At 52.0% G+C, this 17,784-nt stretch overlaps 6 protein-coding genes across 6 annotated transcripts; 2 read left to right on the top strand and 4 right to left on the bottom strand.

The window, feature by feature from the left end:
- Positions 1-892: 892 nt before the first annotated feature.
- Positions 893-1,597, top strand: Z518_10503 (uncharacterized protein; the record flags this gene model as incomplete). The annotated part of the gene is made up of 1 exon (XM_013412046.1): positions 893-1,597. One exon carries the CDS (start codon positions 893-895, stop codon positions 1,595-1,597), a length of 705 nt encoding a protein of 234 aa, XP_013267500.1.
- A 1,105-nt stretch (positions 1,598-2,702) lies between these two features.
- Positions 2,703-3,920, bottom strand: Z518_10502 (uncharacterized protein; the record flags this gene model as incomplete). Its single annotated transcript, XM_013412045.1, has 1 exon — positions 2,703-3,920. The coding sequence occupies one exon, from the start codon at positions 3,918-3,920 to the stop codon at positions 2,703-2,705; it is 1,218 nt and encodes a 405-aa protein (XP_013267499.1).
- A 1,227-nt stretch (positions 3,921-5,147) lies between these two features.
- On the top strand, positions 5,148-6,273 carry Z518_10501 (uncharacterized protein; the record flags this gene model as incomplete). The annotated part of the gene is made up of 3 exons (XM_013412044.1): positions 5,148-5,701; positions 5,890-5,945; positions 6,038-6,273. 3 exons carry the CDS (start codon positions 5,148-5,150, stop codon positions 6,271-6,273), a joined length of 846 nt encoding a protein of 281 aa, XP_013267498.1.
- Positions 6,274-7,037: 764 nt separating this feature from the next.
- Positions 7,038-8,945, bottom strand: Z518_10500 (uncharacterized protein; the record flags this gene model as incomplete). The annotated part of the gene is made up of 1 exon (XM_013412043.1): positions 7,038-8,945. One exon carries the CDS (start codon positions 8,943-8,945, stop codon positions 7,038-7,040), a length of 1,908 nt encoding a protein of 635 aa, XP_013267497.1.
- Positions 8,946-11,926: 2,981 nt separating this feature from the next.
- Z518_10499 (uncharacterized protein) lies at positions 11,927-15,679 on the bottom strand (the record flags this gene model as incomplete). The annotated part of the gene is made up of 1 exon (XM_013412042.1): positions 11,927-15,679. One exon carries the CDS (start codon positions 15,677-15,679, stop codon positions 11,927-11,929), a length of 3,753 nt encoding a protein of 1,250 aa, XP_013267496.1.
- A 423-nt stretch (positions 15,680-16,102) lies between these two features.
- On the bottom strand, positions 16,103-17,263 carry Z518_10498 (uncharacterized protein; the record flags this gene model as incomplete). Its single annotated transcript, XM_013412041.1, has 2 exons — positions 16,103-16,217; positions 16,272-17,263. 2 exons carry the CDS (start codon positions 17,261-17,263, stop codon positions 16,103-16,105), a joined length of 1,107 nt encoding a protein of 368 aa, XP_013267495.1.
- Positions 17,264-17,784: the final 521 nt, after the last annotated feature.

Below are 17,784 nucleotides of genomic sequence, written 5' to 3'. Positions count from 1 at the left end.
AAGTCTCCGGGCCCTGGCGGGCGAGAGGCCCGGGCCGAAATCTTGGACCAGAGCCCCAGAGCCGCAACTGTAACCATGCCACAGGTCTGGGCTTATGGGTCTCGCAAGTTGCGGCTCGGCTGCATGGACTGTCCGAGCAGGCTCCTGGTCGCTGCTTCGGATATGGACGAATGGGGACTGAGATCACTCTTCCTTGGAACATTTTCCCAGTTTGAGAGACAAGTAGATGCAGCATATGAAAATATGGGAAAAGCTTCAGTCCTATTATGAGCTCAATGTTCAAGTTCGACAGGATTGCAGTAGCTAATTTGCTCTGCCTATATTCCGGGTATCGTTGGCGTTTTGATGCCGTTTTGTCAGGTAAACCATCGATCTCTTCAGTCACCATGCTCACCCTAATTGACGCTCGAATTCATCATCAATAGAACGGAACAGAGAATTACTCGTACTTCTCACAAGAAATATTGAGCAACCGAACTTTCATCTCTTTCAGGGTTCTGTGGGTTCCCCCCTTTCATCAAGCTCTCCAAAGATTACCGAGCTCCTAGGCATCTTGCCGAGCTGGTGTGTGAGTTATAATAGGGTTTGAGAATCTATCTGGACTTCTTCGTCACCATAACTGCAGGGGATGGTATAGCCTTGCCCCCGCTTACGATCACGTGCTCATACGAGGCTGAAAACGCTTGAACTTGCCTCACGTTTTTCTCCAACCGACGTCACATGTCACTTTACCTGCGTTCCTCCCCTTTCGCCATCCAGAGTGACAAAGTGGTCTTCTACCCCCTATTGTCCACAAATGCTTACTTTATAGTCTTCGAACTCGGCCACCGCCATTTGAGCAAGCTCACGTTACCCAAACACGCTCTTTTCTCCCGCTATCTCCCGGGGAAAAATGTACCTCCTTCCCCTCCTCGGATATACTGGCCTCATCCTAGGCTTTGGATTTCTTACCCTCTCCATTGCCTCTGGACTCTATTATCTATCCGAACTCGTCGAAGAACATTCTGTCTTTAGCGCGAAGTTGCTCAAGCGTCTGATTTACGCCGTGGTAGTTGTACAACTTCTTTTGTGGTTAGTCGATGGATTTCCCTGGCATCTGACACTGCTGGGTATTGCTAGTCACGGAGTGTACTCAACAAATTTACGACACTTCCCAATCGTCAAATTATCCGACCCTTTCTTCCTCACGAGCTGCGGATTGGTCATGCTCAATCATTGGCTATGGTTCAGACATTTCAGTACGCCTGCGGGATACAAAGGAGCTCCACCAAGCAGTAGAAGGGATTGGTACTCGACTCCAGTACATGATCAACCCACCTTCACCGAAATCGCATCATATTTTGGCTTGTGCGTATGGTTGGTCCCATTTGCACTATTCATCAGTTTAAGCGCAGGAGAGAACGTCCTGCCCAGTATGGGTTCAGAATATGCCACTGGTGAACGAGAAGGGGTCGGGTTCAAGAAAGGTCACAGGAGGAAAAATACCGGAATGGCAAAAGCAGCCGTCCATGGCGTAAGAGAATGGTTCACCGAGACCGGGGCAGTCATGGGTCTTTGGCAAGCAGACAATGTTCGGCCAGTACGAGGCTTTGATTGAAGCCCAACAACAAAAGAAAGAGCTGGCAATACCCATGACATGACCATGTTATCAATCCGTACGTCGCGACGGATTAGAGCAAGATCCAGGAGAGTATGAAGGACTCACAATTGGAGACCAGAAGCCAGATGTCTTGCGTGAACGAATTTCAAAAGGCCCCGGATGTCTTGAACATTGCTTCTCAGAAGATCAGAGGACACCTCGAATGGAAAATCTTCCAAAGCAGGCTAACGAGATTCTGATTTTTGACTCGTTCTCTTGGAGAAATTGTCATGATTATACCATCGTCTTCGATGCTGATGGAGGCGCACGACACCTGAATATGCCTGGCTAATTACGAAACTACTTTTGGAAACACCGGCCCTCTATTTCGGCCAGGGTCCTCGTTCACATGAGACGAACTTGTTCATACCATGCATCAACGCGATCAACTCCTACGGACCAACCAAGAACAAATTATTCAAGTGGGAACGAAAGTGATTCGGCATAGTCAATCTCCACGAATCGATGAAAGAGATGAAGTGACGACGGTATTATCTAAGCTGACGATGAAGAGTTTGGCCGAAGAATATGACATGCTACCTGGCTCGACTATGGAACAGTGTGACATCTCGATCTCCAGCGGTTTTGTGGAGAACTAACCCCAGACAAGAAGCTATGGAGCACAGGGGATATCATAGCTTACAAAATCCGAGAACTGCTTGTCCTTGCCAAATCCTAATCCTTGAACCTCTCAAGTCGGTGAAACGGGCCAGGGTCAAAACAGGAAAGCTCAGATGCCAATTCATCCCAGAGGAGACGAACAAATGCAAACCCAATCCCTCTTTTCTCTGTCATCTCTCTCCCATCGGGGTAATTCCAGCCCATTGCTATTGTGATTGTAGAAAAAGTCCGAAATCCTCACACGACGCCTGTCGTCCGTGCCTCCAGCAGACTATATATCCTCATTTCCTGATCTCGATGCCCTTCTTCTCCCTTCGACATCGGAGTTCACTCCATCGTCCATTTCCCACCATTGCCCCATCCCATCTCAATACCACATATCAGACGTCACATACCATGCCATGACCTTCCATACCATAAATGACACAACAAAACATGATTCTTACCCTCCTTCAACAGCAGGCCAAAACCTCCTTTCAATATCCAAAATATGTCTCCAGACTGCCTTGTACACGTCAAGCTTCCTCGCGACCGCATCCTCGCGCTCGGCCAGGAGATCGGTCAATTCGGCAATTTCTGCGACAAAGGCTTCAAATTCGGAACTCGTCCAGTTTGGAATGAACGCGTTGCGAAGGGCACCGCCGTCCAGATCCACGGAATGCGGGTTCGTTGTCGGTGGTGGAGTGCCGTTCCCACTTCCGTTCCCATTTCCCGGACTACCAGATCCAGACTGGGCTCGGGGATGGTGTTGTAATTGTGGCGGCGATTGTATCTGACTCACGCCCGACTCGGACCTGGGACTCAAACTTCTCGACTGTTGCGCCTCAGGGGCATTGATGAATGAACTCGCATAGCTCCATGCGCTCAGGTACACAGTCTCAGTGGCCCAGAGGACGACGAGACCCTCGAGCAAGCTCATGCTCGGATCTGTACCGAACGCGCGGAACAGGTCAATGTACTGCTTCGTGGCCGGTTCGGCTGTGAAAACGCCATCTGCCCGACTTGGGGCGTCGAGGGCGAGAGAGTACTTGTGGGCCGTGTTCGTGAAGAATTCGAGCTCCCGGTGGATGTTGCTCAGGGCGGAAGAGAGCATGCTGACGATGCGCCAGCGGAGGGACGTCGAGTGGTCGTGGATCATGACATAGGGCAAATCGACGCGGGAGATCAGGGCCCCGATGAAGCCGATATAGGATTGGGCGTAGAGGCGATCTTGGGAGAGCCAGCGGGAAAGAGCGGGTTTGGGGAGTGTTCCGAGGCCAGCGTGGCGGAGGAAGGGGTGTTGAGTGGCTTGGGTAAAGGATTGGGGAGAGGAGTTGAGAAGGATACCGGTCAGGGATTGGGGGTGGGGGGACGAGGGTGTTTGTGGGTGAGGTTGTGGATTGGGAGAGAAAGATTGTCGATAGGAGTTGGTATGGGGATTTTGACTCTGAGAAGAGATATAGCCGCCGTGGTTGGGGTGGGCCTGAGGCGGGGAATTGTAGTCGTTGCGGTTGTTGTTGAACTGGGAGTGGTAGCTATTGCCGTTGGTGTTTTGAGCATGATGGCTCATAACACCGGTGTTGACGCTCGATACAGACATCTGATCGCTCATGGTAGAATACCGGTAGTTGTAAGGTGAAGGGCCCTGTTGCGGAGGGAATTGAGGTGAGTTGTTCCACATGGTGAAGCTCTGAGATCAGAATATGTGGATGGCAAGACGGAAATGAGCTTGTCAGAAGAGAGGTCTCCGTCCTTCAGGGGGACGAGCTCTTTCAACGAGTCCCTATATCTCCCTCGACGTCGCAAAAGCGAAGCTAGATGGGCTCCAGGCCTCTTTGGTCGCCGATACTGAGCTTTCGACCTGCTCGCTTGATTGGGCTGAAGATGCAACAAGGTCGAAAACAGTTTGTTTTTCGTGGAAGATGAGATTCAACCTCGCAGGACGAAGAGCTACCAGCCCCAATTACGTCAAAATAACTCGCCGTAAGACAACCTGGCTCGAGTAAAGTGACGAGAGATAAGAATATATCGTACAATGATGTATGAGGAACAGCCTGCGAGGCAAAGAACAACGGGGGTCCTGACCTCAAGGGATGAAACGGGAAATACGGAGGCTGACACGACAGATAGAAGTCCGGTATCGTATCCGGCTTCAAGGCGCCCAATGTTGAATCAAAGCCATTCAAGGCCAGATGATGATGAAAAGCTTCCGATCTTGAACGTGATCACGAAGTCGGGAGATACTGATAAAACCCGTGTATTTCCACCCCTCGACACTCAGGAGCAAGACCAAGATCGGTGCCGCTCGCTTTCGCTCCAATAACATACAAAGACAAGCTCCAGCGCGACCCCTCAGACCATAGATTCGGGGACAGGTCCTCAATGTGGGGGCCAGCTGCCCAGCCATGTCCACTGAAAGATGTCAGGAATAGTAAATGACAGGTTTGCGCTCTCCCTGTTCTAGAAATATGTTTCCGTACACTTGTTTTGTGGTTTCAATTGATCAGCCAGATCAGATCATCAAGGTCCCTCGCTTGATTCAAGTTTCCAGGTCCAAGACTCAAGCGAATCGCAGAGGAATCCGTCATTGATAAAAGAAGGAGCCGAGCTTGGTTCCTAATGACAACAGAGTAAGAGGCCACCCGGACCAAAATAATACCAGAGCGCGAGCCTTGTCCGCCTATAGCGATTGTGAATTGCTAACCGGGGCCTTTTTAGGTATTGGATCACCTGGTAGACTGTCCTATCTATCATCACCATTTGCCCTTGGAAGGTGAAAGAAGGGTTTATGCCCTTAAATCCGTCATCTCCTTGAAACCAGTGTTATATATACACTTCAGCTGAGCCCTCATTCTCACGAACAAACCTGCAAAAGACTCTCAACCAACGGTCCATCACCCAGCTCATCATGCCTCGCATCTTCCTAATAACTGGCACCTCGACGGGGTTCGGGAGGTTCTACGTACAAGAAGCCCTGGACCGAGGTGACATCGTGGTCGCTACGGCACGAGACCCATCCCAACTCAGCTTCAACGGCACCACCGACTCGAACTACCTCGCATTGCGCCTGGACGTGACGGACAAAGAAAGCATCAAGACCGCCTTCGACGCGGCATTGGCGAAATTCTCCCGCGTCGACGTTGTGGTCAACAACGCCGGATACGGTCTCGCGGGGGCTTTTGAAGAGTACACGGACGAGCAGATCCGAAAACAATTTGACGTGAATTTTTTCGGCTTGCTCGACGTGACACGCACGGCGCTCGCGGTTATGCGAGACCGTCAGAGTCCGCCGGGCGGATTGATTCAGCAGATCACGAGTATTGGTGGGCAGAGAGGCGTACCATTGTTCAGTGCTTATTGTGCCAGTAAGTGGGCGGTCGAAGGGTTTACTGAGGCACTGAGCCATGAGGTCAAGCCTGAGTGGGGGATTAAATTCACTTTGATCGAGCCTGGTGGGTTTAGGTATGTGCTCAACTTCGGTTTCATTCCCTATCTCCCCTTGAATCAAATTCTTCAAAGACGAGGATGGTGGTGGTGGGCGAGACATGAGACATCTCCACACGGAACCCTTGTTCGGGATTCTCTCTACACAAATTGACTCCTTTTCATCTCATTCCCCTTCTGGCTCTTCTACTGACACCCCTTTTTAGAACAGACTGGGCAGGCCGAAGCATGGCCTTCGCTGACCGCCATCCGGCGTACGACCGTAAGTGCATCAACTTCAACCTTGACCCCATTCCTCCATGCCATTTCCCCTTCTTCACCCGCTCACCACTTACCAAGATCCTTTTGATCTAGACTTGAACGCCGTGGCAAGAATGTCCGCCCGACATGGCCACCAGGCGGGCGACCCCGTCAAGGGTGCTGAAGCCATGTACAAGTTGGCCATAATGGCCAACCCACCGTTGCGCGTGGTCATCGGCACCGACGCATACGCTGCCGTCATGAACAAGGTCGAGCAATACGAGCAGAATTACAAGAAGTATGAGTTGTTAAGTAACTCGACAGATGTGGATGGATATGAGGCCGAGTAATCGGAGACAGCCCACAGGACACAGAGGAGATCAACACATACCGTGGTCATCATAGAGTAGAAGGGGTCTGAGTCTATAGAGATCAAGATTCGCAGAGAAAATTGGTGAAAAAAAGGTTCTCCCATTCTCTGAATAGCTAGATCTTCACGTTTGCCTGGTCGATGAATGCAAAATTTTCGAATGCAGCCCTCCTTTTTCCTTGGGCCTCGTCCCGTGCATGGATTTGCTTGTTTGATGAATTTTTATTTAGCCAGGGGCTCCTCCCCTTTCTCCTTCCTCCCCGATTTAAAGCTCATAATGTACATATACACATATTGTAGAATGTAACTGCAAAATAACATCGTCCAACCCGTCAAGTCAATTACATTCATTCCAAGTCCTGATCCTAATCCTATTCCCATCCCGCGAGAACCGTCACACTTCATCCGTTTCCCTCTTTTGGGACCCAAGTCATTCCATCATTCTACCTTCCAACGCCATAACAACCTTTTCAAGACAAAGCCTATCCCTGCCCCTTCATTGATCAAAATGCGGAAGAGGAAAATGCAACTTAAAGGGGGTATCTGTAACATGTCCAAGCGAAATGCAAGAATCAGCTAAAAACCCATCAATTTAGCCCCGGTCAATGCATTTTTATTTGGTACGGCTCCCGGTCTCCATTCCGGGGGGATTCCACTTGGAGACGAATATCTCTCTTCTTTCAAAATTCGCTTTTCTTTCGCTTGGTTGCGAATCGTTATTGTTGCTCAAATGCCGGCTTATATTCAAACTCGTTGCTGTTGCCGTTGCTGTTGCTGGACTTGTGTCGCACTCGCGAGTTGATGTTTGAGAGAATTAATCTCTTCTTGCATGGAATTCATCCTTTGTTCTAAACTGGCCACATATGCCCAAATTCTATCCTCCTTAGGGAAGATGGGATTAGATGCTTCTCCACTCCCATGGCCCGAGTGTCCATGGCTGGACAAACTGTTGCTGTGAGATGATAGGGGGCCACTGCCACCCATATGCGTCGGCGGGCCGCTAGGTTGAGTAGGAGGATGAGCCGGCCCACCTTGACTTGGTAAGGTATATCTCGCATCGGGAGGATTCAGTACATGGGGAGGAGGCAACTGAGGAGCCGTAGACGGAACACTTAAAGATGATCCTGTCCCGCTGGCTCGACTGTATGATGGTTGTTGATAATGCGTCATGGTGGGAGATCGATTTCTATTCAGACCACCTTCACCCGAAACAGAAGCCCGTTGTGTGTGGCCCGGGGACAAGGGTTTGGGACTTTCGGTCATGGGATTGGATGCATAGACTGTATTTCCCGCGCCTGAAGGCCGAGAACTGGGTGAAGAACTAGACATAGCTGGAAACGGTAACGGGCCAGCCGACGCGGCCGGCGCACTACTCGGTCCCGAAGTTGACGGATTAAAACCAGCTCGAGGAGGGAAAAATCCACCGGCTATACCTCCTGGAGGACGACCCTGGATCGGAGGGTAGGTGCTGGGAATTCGAGAGGTATGATCCGGATCGTCCACGGAGTCATCTCCCGAAGGCGCTTGACGACGAATTCCCGGTCTCTTGTCATTGCCTTCTTCATCATCCATCGTATCCGGTTCATTATACACGACACCTTCCATGGAGTCGTCACCTTCGGCATCTTCGTCACCACCACCAAAACTACCCATGCTGGCCCTCCGACCGGCACATCCACCCGGGCCTTTGTTGTGACGAGCCAACGCGTCGCCTCGAGCAAACTTTCGTCCGCATTTGGGGCAAATGTGGGGTCTCTCGCCGGTGTGCAGTTTGGTATGTCGTTTGAGGTCATGTAATCGCCGGAACCTGGATTGACAGGTGGAACAAACATAGGGTTTTTCTTGGCTATGTGTTAACAGATGGCTCTTCAGATTGTGATGACGAGTGAATTCGGTGGCGCAGTAGGGGCATCTGTGCTTTTTGCTGGAAGGAGATCTTGTACCTTGTCGTGTGCCAGAATGAGGCAAGCTCATCCCTCGTCTAGCGCCTTCATTTACTTGTGGTTGCAACAAAGGGGCCGGATAAGAGAGCGCCTTTGAGCCTTCGCCAGGTGAGGTAGAGCCCGCCTCGGCGGCATTCACGACCTGACGGACGGTTTCTTCGATGGGAAGTGGGCTTCCCACGGTGGTGGTCATTCCCGAAGCCCCGGCCACATTTTCCAGCGTCCCCGTACTGGATATGCTCGTGGGACTGGTCTGAGCCGCATGATTGTCACCGGTAGCAGAACTTTCCGTAACGGTCATGGCAGGTTGCCGTATATTCTCCGCCACCACCGCCAAAGGTTCGCTGACCGTGGTGGCCGGATCGGGCGATCTGTCTGATGTTGTTTGGGGAGCCTTGCTCATGACATTTTGGTGGGCGCCCATCAGAGCGTTGAGGACTTGTTGAGGAGGATTGGGACTTGTCCCCGGAGAGGGGGGCGAGAGAGGGACAGAAGTTTTCGGTGCTTCGGCCAACGCGATGGCGGCAGTCATTTGAGGCGGTTCCAGTCTTGGTCTCTTTTCGGGTCTTGTTGACGCTTCAGAGTCGTCCGAAGAGGCCGTCTTGGGCTCGAAAGGGCTCTTGGTCGGACTCGTTGGTTTATCGAATGTAGAAGAGGCCAGAATAGAACCCTCTGGGGATATTTGAGGATCCGTACTAGGCTCAGCCATAAACAACGTGATTCTCCACAATAACCGCTGCGGCCTGCATGAATGTATGGTTAGCCTAGATAGTCTTGAAGGTCAAGGCTGAAGTCCCATGCTCTTGATCAGTGTCGTGTGTTCCGGAGAGCGAACGAAAGTGGATTCCCCCAAAACTGTCCAAACAGATAAAGGATGCAGGATGAAGGCCAGCAGAAGTTCGATTTCGGGCGCTTAAGAACGGCGTACCTTGTGTGAGGGCATATGTCGAAAGCTGTCAAGATTTCGAGCTAAAAACAGAAAGTAGGCTGAATCCAGGTGAGTCTTTCAGCCTCACCTGCGGCGGGAGGTAGCCTTGGTGGACGGTGAGTTAGCCGACTGGCGCAACGGGCGCCGATATATCTGGTATGTCTATCTCTTAGATATTTGACGAACGAGGATGCGCAACATGGTATGACGCAGCGCGGCTGCGCAGGGACGATTTCGACGTTCGAGTCTGGAGTGAGTGGGTTTCAGTCGCAAGACGGATTCCGCCGCGGCGACGAGTGCTTTTCAGATAGGTATTTTGCGGGATGCAATCGGCCAACTGTTTCCTTTGATCTGGTCAACGAGCGTAGTCCGCCTGTGATTGTTGAACGATGATAGGTTGGAGAAAGCGAAGGTGTGTGTGAAGATCGCAATTCCCAAGAGCTGCGATGATGTTCAGGGCAGTGTAGAAAATAGTTTTGAGACTTGCGCCAACCGCGAATGCGACAACTGGGATGGGTTTGGAGTCGAACGGCAAGGCACGTAGAGCTTTGTTAGGTCTGTTGGAAGGACAGGATGCGTGAAGGTGGAGGGCAAAGGGAAGAGAGGGAGGGATCACTGAAGCGATGAGGTTGGAGAGAGCCAAAAACAGCCCGCAACCCAGCCAAACAATTTAGTTTGGGTTGAAGCGAGGCCAGTCAAAAGCTGAATCGACTCGAGTCCAGTGGCAGTGGCCGTAGCCTCGAGTAGTGGCGGGTGGTAGTCGAGTTGAAATGACGCCGATTAGATTTCGGGACTACGGATGGAATAGTCAAAAGGTCAACGGTCGCCTAGGGCATGGATAAGGGATTGATTACTGGAGAAGAGGAAAAATGGTAGAAAGGCAGAAAGGCTGAAAAGGACTCGAGAGGGGATGAAAGAATGGGAACCAACGGCACACCAACCAGGGTGGTTGGTGGTGACAAGCAATGGTTGGAAAAAGAGTAGACGGTGATGCAGATGGACACGGTATTTCCTGTTCTTTACTAAGAGCCCAGTCGATCCAGTGGCCCAGTCAGTGGCTGCGTGGCTTATATGGTTGGCTGGTGGTCAAGCAAAGTGGTGGAGCCTGCGGTGGAAGGCCTTTCTCCCTCGCTTCTCTCTTCGTCTTCCTGTCTCTTGTTCGGTACGGATATGTGTGGGGCCAGTTGGAATGTTGCGGGAACAGAAATGTCACGGACTCGGAAGAACTGGGAGAGACGAAGTGGATTGGAGAAGGAATGATGGACAGGAAGAAAAAAAAGAGGCGCAGGCGAGCAGCTGAAAGACTCGAAAAAAGGCTGCTGCTGCGAGGACGAACGAGTAGCGTTTGTGGGAACGTAAGTGGCCCTCGTCGGCCTAGAAGTGGCTTGCTCTGGTTTGTTATGGCTAATAAAACCATCGGGCTGGCGCTAGAAGGATTCAGTACCCGCCAGCACAGGAGGGGGTTAACGGTTGTGCTCGTGGAAATGAACAAATTGTGGCAGTGTTGGCGGTCTTCGGGCCCCCAAGATCGACTAAGTGAGGCTGATCAATTTTCCTTTGCTGGGTACATAACGAGTAGGCGCCGGTGCTCCCCTGTGAGGCTCAAATGCACAACGAGATGAACATTATACTTAAAGGACTCCTCTCATCTGGAAGACCAGGCTGGCCTTTCAAGGCTCGTCCATCGTTTCTCTGCCATGTATCCTGTCAACCACCCGTATACTACTGCTACAGAATCGGCGTCTGCTCTGAACCATCTCTCTCCCTCCCCCATAATCCTAGTCCCGAAGATGTCGTCGGTGGCTGGTCATCCAAGCACTCTGGCCGCCCCATCAAGCTCCCCCTGTTCTCCCTACCACTCAGCAATCAGCATTTTCACCCGAGTTACTTTTCTCCAAAAGTTGCCCAAACTGCAGCTTCCCCCCGCCAGTCCCGATTGCCAAACGTCACCCAACAAAAACCCTGTGAACACTGTTGATTTGCTCCTCAAGCCTCATCATCAATCATCCCCCGTGCTTTTTTCGGCTGAATTCGTTTCTATTCCTCTTTTGGTAGTTCCTTCAATGTCCATCTTTGTGGCGTCAGCTGCTCACTTTCTTCTCCACGTTCGTGTGTCCCCTCCCTACCCCGGCCTCAGATGACCAATCGCAAGCTCATAAGGCTAGGCTCTCAGGAACAGGGCCATCCTCCTCCTCCAATAACCTGAAGCTCATATCCACTTGTAGTCCCCACCGGCCTAACGAATCTCCTGATCACACCTCTCTTCCGATGATCCGCACGGCGCACTTAGCTACAAGCCATTTGACACGCACGACTCGATGATAAAACGCCTATTTGCTTCCCCATTTTAGCTAAATCTTGAACCCCCCGTCAACCCGTCACGTGAGACAGGTTCCAGGGGCCGCGACTTCGCGACCTGGGTGAAACATTCTAACGGGGAGTATATATAACATGTCAAGAGAGAATACGCGTCCATGGTTCGCCCATGGTCGACTTGCTAGCCGATGTACCCCGTGTTATTGTGGATGGTCACTTTCTCATCCCATGGGAATGAAATTGCTTTCTAGCCTTTTGCTCGGTAGACCGGATGATAAGTCGCTGGGACATCCAGCCGTGTCATCCCCCTCGATGCATGAGGAAAGGCGTAGATCTCGCCAGATAGATAGATATGTCTCAAGATAGTTCCGGGACCGAGATAGCGTCCCCAGGTCGAAGGTTCACTCTCAACTCCCTGATTTTGCTGTCCGCATCCTTCAGAATCGTCAGGTTCCTCCCACGTCGATCGAAGCATTTCTTTGCTTGGCTGCTTCCAGCGCCTTCTTAATCCTGTCTTGGTGCTCAGGATCGTCTCCGATTTGATCAATGACCTCTCGAATCAAGGTAATCGCCTCTTGGGGGCCTTTGGTGACACTCCTAATTCGAGCATTTGTCTCCTCGATCAGCTTCGTGTCCTCTTTGGCCTTCTCTTTCTCCAGACTGTCGTACGTCGCTTTGTCTGCGTTGGCCACCCGAGCTTCCGCCACGGACACAGCATAGTCCGCATCATTCAACAGAACATCTGCTTCGTTCGATAAAGCAAGTAATCTGCGTGAATCCGCCACGACGATGTCGACCACATCTTGGGCCAGTGACAAGGTGTCTCGCGGTCCCTCTGGTTCGTACAATTGGTCTTTGGCAGGCCCATTTCCAGCAAAGATGGCCTTCTTGAGGTCTTGTAGCTTGGCAAGCACATCATCAATAAACATCTGGTTGTCTCCCAAGGCACGAACCGTGGCTCGATCAAAGGTGTCCATCAGTTTATTGGCTCGACGATCCTTTTCACGAGCTTCATGCAGAACTTGCATCTTTTCTGCCACTGCAAATTCCTTTTCCAACCTCTTGACGCCAGCCGTATCACCATTGGTGTAAAGGACCGTGAGTTCGAGATGTTTGCGTCGTCTTTCTCGTTCCACATGAGCTTCAGCAACCTTTCGATGTCGGATCTCAATCTTATTGAACAGGTTGAGAACACAATTCATGACTTCGGACATTCGGGCCCGATCACCGTTACCTTTCAGACAACGGCTCACGGGTTCGCTTTCAAGATCGAGAAGATCAATGGCCACGGTATAAACGGTCATCAACTCGGCAATGTCTCTTTGGAGCCTCTCGGTTACGGGAGCGAACACTTGGGCAGTGAACGATTCCAGTTCTTCTTGGTTTTCCCGATATTTCCTCTCGGCTTCTACCAGCTTGAATTCGGCCTCTAAATCACCAATGTCCGCATAGCCAATTTCATTGTCATGGAAAAGAGCGTCAATATGTGTTTCCGATTCTTCCTGGCGGGCTTGTCGTTCAGCATCTTGTTGCTTTCGTACTTCTCGATTTGTTCGATCCCACTCGACCACCGTCTCGTGAATGAATCCAAATTGGTCCGGAACCGCGTCGATCTTGCTCTTGACACTTTGTAATTGAGGATGTGGAACAATTTCAACTGATGCATCTTTGGGTAACAGCGACCGCAAAGCCGTCACGGCCTGTTTTAATGGGTCTGCCAATAGCACATTCGCTGGGGTGCCTACCCTCACAGCCACAGGTGGCTCAGCTTTGGAGGCAGTATCGCCCAGGCGGATAGGTCCAGGAAGTCCCGGAGTTGTCTGCCTCACAGCCATGCTTTGTTTTCGGATCAAGCCAATGAAAGCTTCCTCATGTTCTTTCCTGCCACTGGTGGAGGATGGTCGGGGCGGGGTAAGCAATGTCTCCTGGGCCATCAATCGACCCGAATCTGCCACTGAGTGCCTCAATGAAGAATATGCTCGGTCTGCCGGTTGCAGTGGTTTGGTCTTCTCTTCCTCAACCGCCGTACTGTAGCGGAAGGGCGTATACGCCGGTCGAGGAGGCTCAAATTTGATGGGCACCACAGGTTTGTTGGCTTGAGATGGTCGCCCCGGAGAGGGTTGGGAAGCTTCGGGCACTACAAGAATCGGCGCATTGATGCTTGGAGAGCTTGGATCTGGCATCACGTAATCTTCAATGACCATTGGCGCATCTGTGCTGGGAGACGGAGCAGATTCTGGATATTTGGCATGTCCCGTGTCCTGAGTAGTGGTTCCAACAGAAGACTTCCCGGGAGAAAGCGCTCTAACCTTTGTTATCGGACGACCACCTGGACTGTATGCTTCCTCATCATCCCCATCTACGCCAACAGCGGCAACGGCGTCATCCCTTGATCTAGGACGTTGTTCAACCGCTGGCTGGGTTTGCGGTCTGGGCGTGGGAGGGACAGCCTGGGTCGCCGTAGTATTTTCCAGTTTCGATTGCCTGTTGTCACGGACAATTGGGATTGCAGCGGTTGGGACCGGCGCTTCTTTGCCACTGGGCTGTTGCAGGAATTGCTGTTGAACTGGTGGGGCTATCGGCTCAGCGGCTTTGTTTTCGGATCTGATCTGTTCAGATGCCTCACCTGGACCTCCAGCCGCCACTGGCTGGGGCGGAGTCGCTGGGATATCAGCAAGACTGGCAGCCTTTTTGACTTCTTTCGTTTCCTTCTTCAACTCAACTCCATAGAGCAGGCTCCTCAACCGAAGTTCCTTCGTGACGAATGTCTCAAATATGTGGAACTTGCCCTCGTCTGTGTCCGCAGCTGACTCCTTTCTCAGCATTGCTGCATATCGCTTCAACGACGCCTTGAATTCAGGCTCAAGGTCGTCATAAGGATCAACGACCTTGACGCTAGGAATGGGTTCCGGAGTCGCGACGCGTGTAGAAGTCCGAGAATCAGGTCGAGAGGTCGGTTCCTGACTAGACTTTACCTTCAATGGTGCGTTCCAGGCTTGAATGACACTGTCAATGTTTCCTGTCCCATTCATGCTATCCGAACGGACAGAAAAATTACTCCGTTGGCCAGCCGAAGATGGTCTCTCATCGATGTGCGGCGGTGGCGGCTCCGCCTGCTTTGCTGGTGGTTGAGCATGGGATTCTTTCCAGGGTGTAACCGGGCTGGGAGCGCCAATCTCGATTGGAGACGGTGGACGAGGAGTACTCGGTTTCGAAGCCTGGGAAGTCGGTAACGTTGCATGACCCTGAGGTGGCGAAACAGAACCCTGCGCCTGATAGACGTTATTGGCTTGAGGGTTCGGTGGACTCGTTGGTGTTTGCTCTGGGGGCGCTCCAGTCTCGTAGCGTTCCCAATCAGAAGGCCCACCGAATCCCAGCGCTTGTGAAGATCCCAGTTTTCCATCGGGCTTTGGATTGGTGTGATAATTATTAGAGCTATGTCCCGCGGTTGAATGGCCTTGCTGACCCCAGTACGCATTACTGGGTTCTATGGGTGACACCAATGGACCGTCAATTGCTTCAGATATCTGCTGGGGAGCTGGAGCGGTTGGGTGATATGTTGGCCCTGTTGGTGGTGCAGATATTGTGTTCCAGGCATTCTGCGATTGTGGTTCATAATGATGTGAGGCAGGGTGGTGAGAGTACTCTTGATGGGGAATATTGACACGATTGTGTTGAGCCTGTATCTGTGCTTGATACTCTGCCGGGCGCGGAGGCGGAGGCGGGGGCGGAGGGAAAGTAGAGGCTTGAGGAGACGGATTCGAATGATATGGATCACTCCACGAGGTTGGATATTGCTGTGATGGTGGTTGACTGGAAGGATTCGGTGGTGCCTGTGGAGGATAGTTCACGGTAGCGGCATGATCTGGCCGTGGGCTTGCCTGGCCAGCAGCACTGGATGGGCGAGGTGGAAGAGGAGGTTTAGGATCATAGTTCTGTGAGACGAGGCCTTGGTTATATCGGACTCCCCAGGCGGATGTGTCAACCTGCGGTGGTGGTGGTGTTGGTTGCGTCGGAAGAGGTGGAGGTGGGAGAGGTGGTCCGAATGCATGCGAGTTGGAATTGTAGGGGGATCCGGGAGACTGCGATGGAAGCCTTGGATCGGTCCATCCCTGTCTGCGAGGAGGTGCTTGCCATGGAGGTTGAGGCGGACCAGGAGTCTGCTGGGGAAATCCATATGGTTGATTGTACGGGTTCATGGTGTCAGAGTGAGGGGTCGATGGTACAGAACAGCATCAAAGACCGTCCTCTTTGGCCTATTCCGTTCGATATCCAGTTCAATATCGTCACATAAAGGAGCAAACCCGGCCAGGGCTGAAGGGGAAAAAAGGGAACCCATTCTCAATTCGTGACGGCCAGCGCAGCGCGGCAGATTTGCTCTTTTGGGGGCCGGCGCGGCCAGCCTCGTGATTGGGTGCTCATACACGCATCAGTTTCCATTTAACCACGTTTAAATATCTATCGTTCCTTGGAGACAAAAAGGATTTTGATTCTAGTTCCTCACCCTGCTTGCAAACTATGTTGAGGAAGGCCACAATCACGGTGGTAGCGCCATAGCACCACCCGGCACGGCCCTGGAGCGGCTTGTCATCCACCTGTACTTCCCACTATTCTCCTTGTGTTCATCCACTCAGATCTAGGACAACTCTTCCTAGTAATTTGCCCTTGTCCATCCTCTCGAAGACCTCTGTCAATTTGCTCATCGGTTGGAGTTCAAAATGTGTTTTGACTACACCCCTATTTCGCAGGTCAGCACTTAGCCCGTGGGGGAGGGAGAAAGCAAAATCTTACCGTGACGCCATCTCCAAGGTCTCGATGGCCTCTTTTCTGTTTCCAACTGCGCTGCCGACGATCCGCAATTCCCGGGTCAAAATCGTCGCTGGATCTGCTGTTGCAATGGGGACTGGGGCTCCTTCTGGCACACCGACACAGACCAGAGTCCCTCTGAACTTGAGGAAACTTAATCCTTGAGCATATGCGACGTTGCTAGCGGTACAAACCACCACAGCAGAGGCGCCAACACCTCCAGCGGCGGCCCGGACATCTTCCACAAGCTCCTTGGTGCCTTCATCGTCCCGGCCGTATTTCGACAAGTCCAGGAATACCTCAGCCCCGCAATCTTTGACCAATTTTTCCTTCTCTCCCATGTCGATACCAATCATTCGAAATCCCATTCCTTTGGCTCCGATTTGGAGAGCCAGATGACCCAGGCCGCCTCCGGCGCCGGGGATGACAACAAAATCTCCAGGTTTGGCTCCAGTCTTCAAAAGTGCCGCGTACACGGTCACTCCACCACATAACATTGGTGCTGCCATGTCGCTGGGTAGGCCGTCAGGAATTGGAGTGACATAGTGAGCGGGGGCAAGTGCGTATTGCTGGAATGTCCCTGGAGTATAGTATCCGGAGATCTTCGCCGAGGTGCAATTGGCTTCGGCTCCCGCCAGACAAGGCATGCAATTGCCACAGGCTGCAGATATCCATTTGATACCAACCCGATCACCAATCTTCAGGCCCGAGCTTTCGGTTCCGGGTCCAAAGGCAGCAACCGTGCCCACTCCTTCATGACCACCGACCTGACCCTTCTGTGTGGGAGCAGGGAGCCAGGCCCAAACATTGCACATAACTCCCATGTCCGAATGGCATACGCCAGAATGTGTCAAGTTGACCAGAACTTCGCCAACACCAGGTTTCGGTGTATCGATTTCTTCGATCTTGGTCGAGATAGAACCAGGATTGTCATACACCAGGGCTTTGTGCCTGGAGGGTACCTGGACAGAAGCCATACTGCGAAGGCGACCGACGGTCGGAACGAGGGCAAATGTCGAAGAGGAGAGACTAGAAGGTGATTCCCAAGCGTAGGCAAGTTGTAGACTTGGCACAGAAGAGAAGCAGAAAGGGTCCCGTCTCAGACGGCTGGCTGTCAATAAGTATGCCTGGATGATCACATCGGTGCCGAGCGAATGTGTAGATATCGTCCTCAGACATGCCGAATTGACTGTGACTGCTCTGCGGGGTAACAGTGCTTAACTTTGTTCACCGAGTCTGGTCGACCCTACTTCGACCGGATCGAGTCAGTGAGTTCGGATTGCATGGTGGATCAGGCTAGCACACCTCGGTCTGGACGGCCGTTCCAAAATCCAAACTCACGCTGGTCAGCATCAGCTTCTTCGGAATCTGGACAGCCTCGCGACGTTCAATTGTCGACACGAGCAGGTCAACTAGATAGTGCTCGGTATCGGTACTCGAGTAGAAGACTATAGCATTCGATGAGACGGCCAAGCCAAAAGCCTCACGAGGGGGGGGG

This window comes from Rhinocladiella mackenziei (genome assembly GCF_000835555.1).
Source record: "Rhinocladiella mackenziei CBS 650.93 unplaced genomic scaffold supercont1.9, whole genome shotgun sequence".
Classification (NCBI taxonomy): Eukaryota; Fungi; Ascomycota; class Eurotiomycetes; order Chaetothyriales; family Herpotrichiellaceae; genus Rhinocladiella; species Rhinocladiella mackenziei.
The sequence above is the reverse complement of the archived record's forward strand: the minus strand, read 5'-3'. Positions and strand labels throughout refer to the sequence as shown.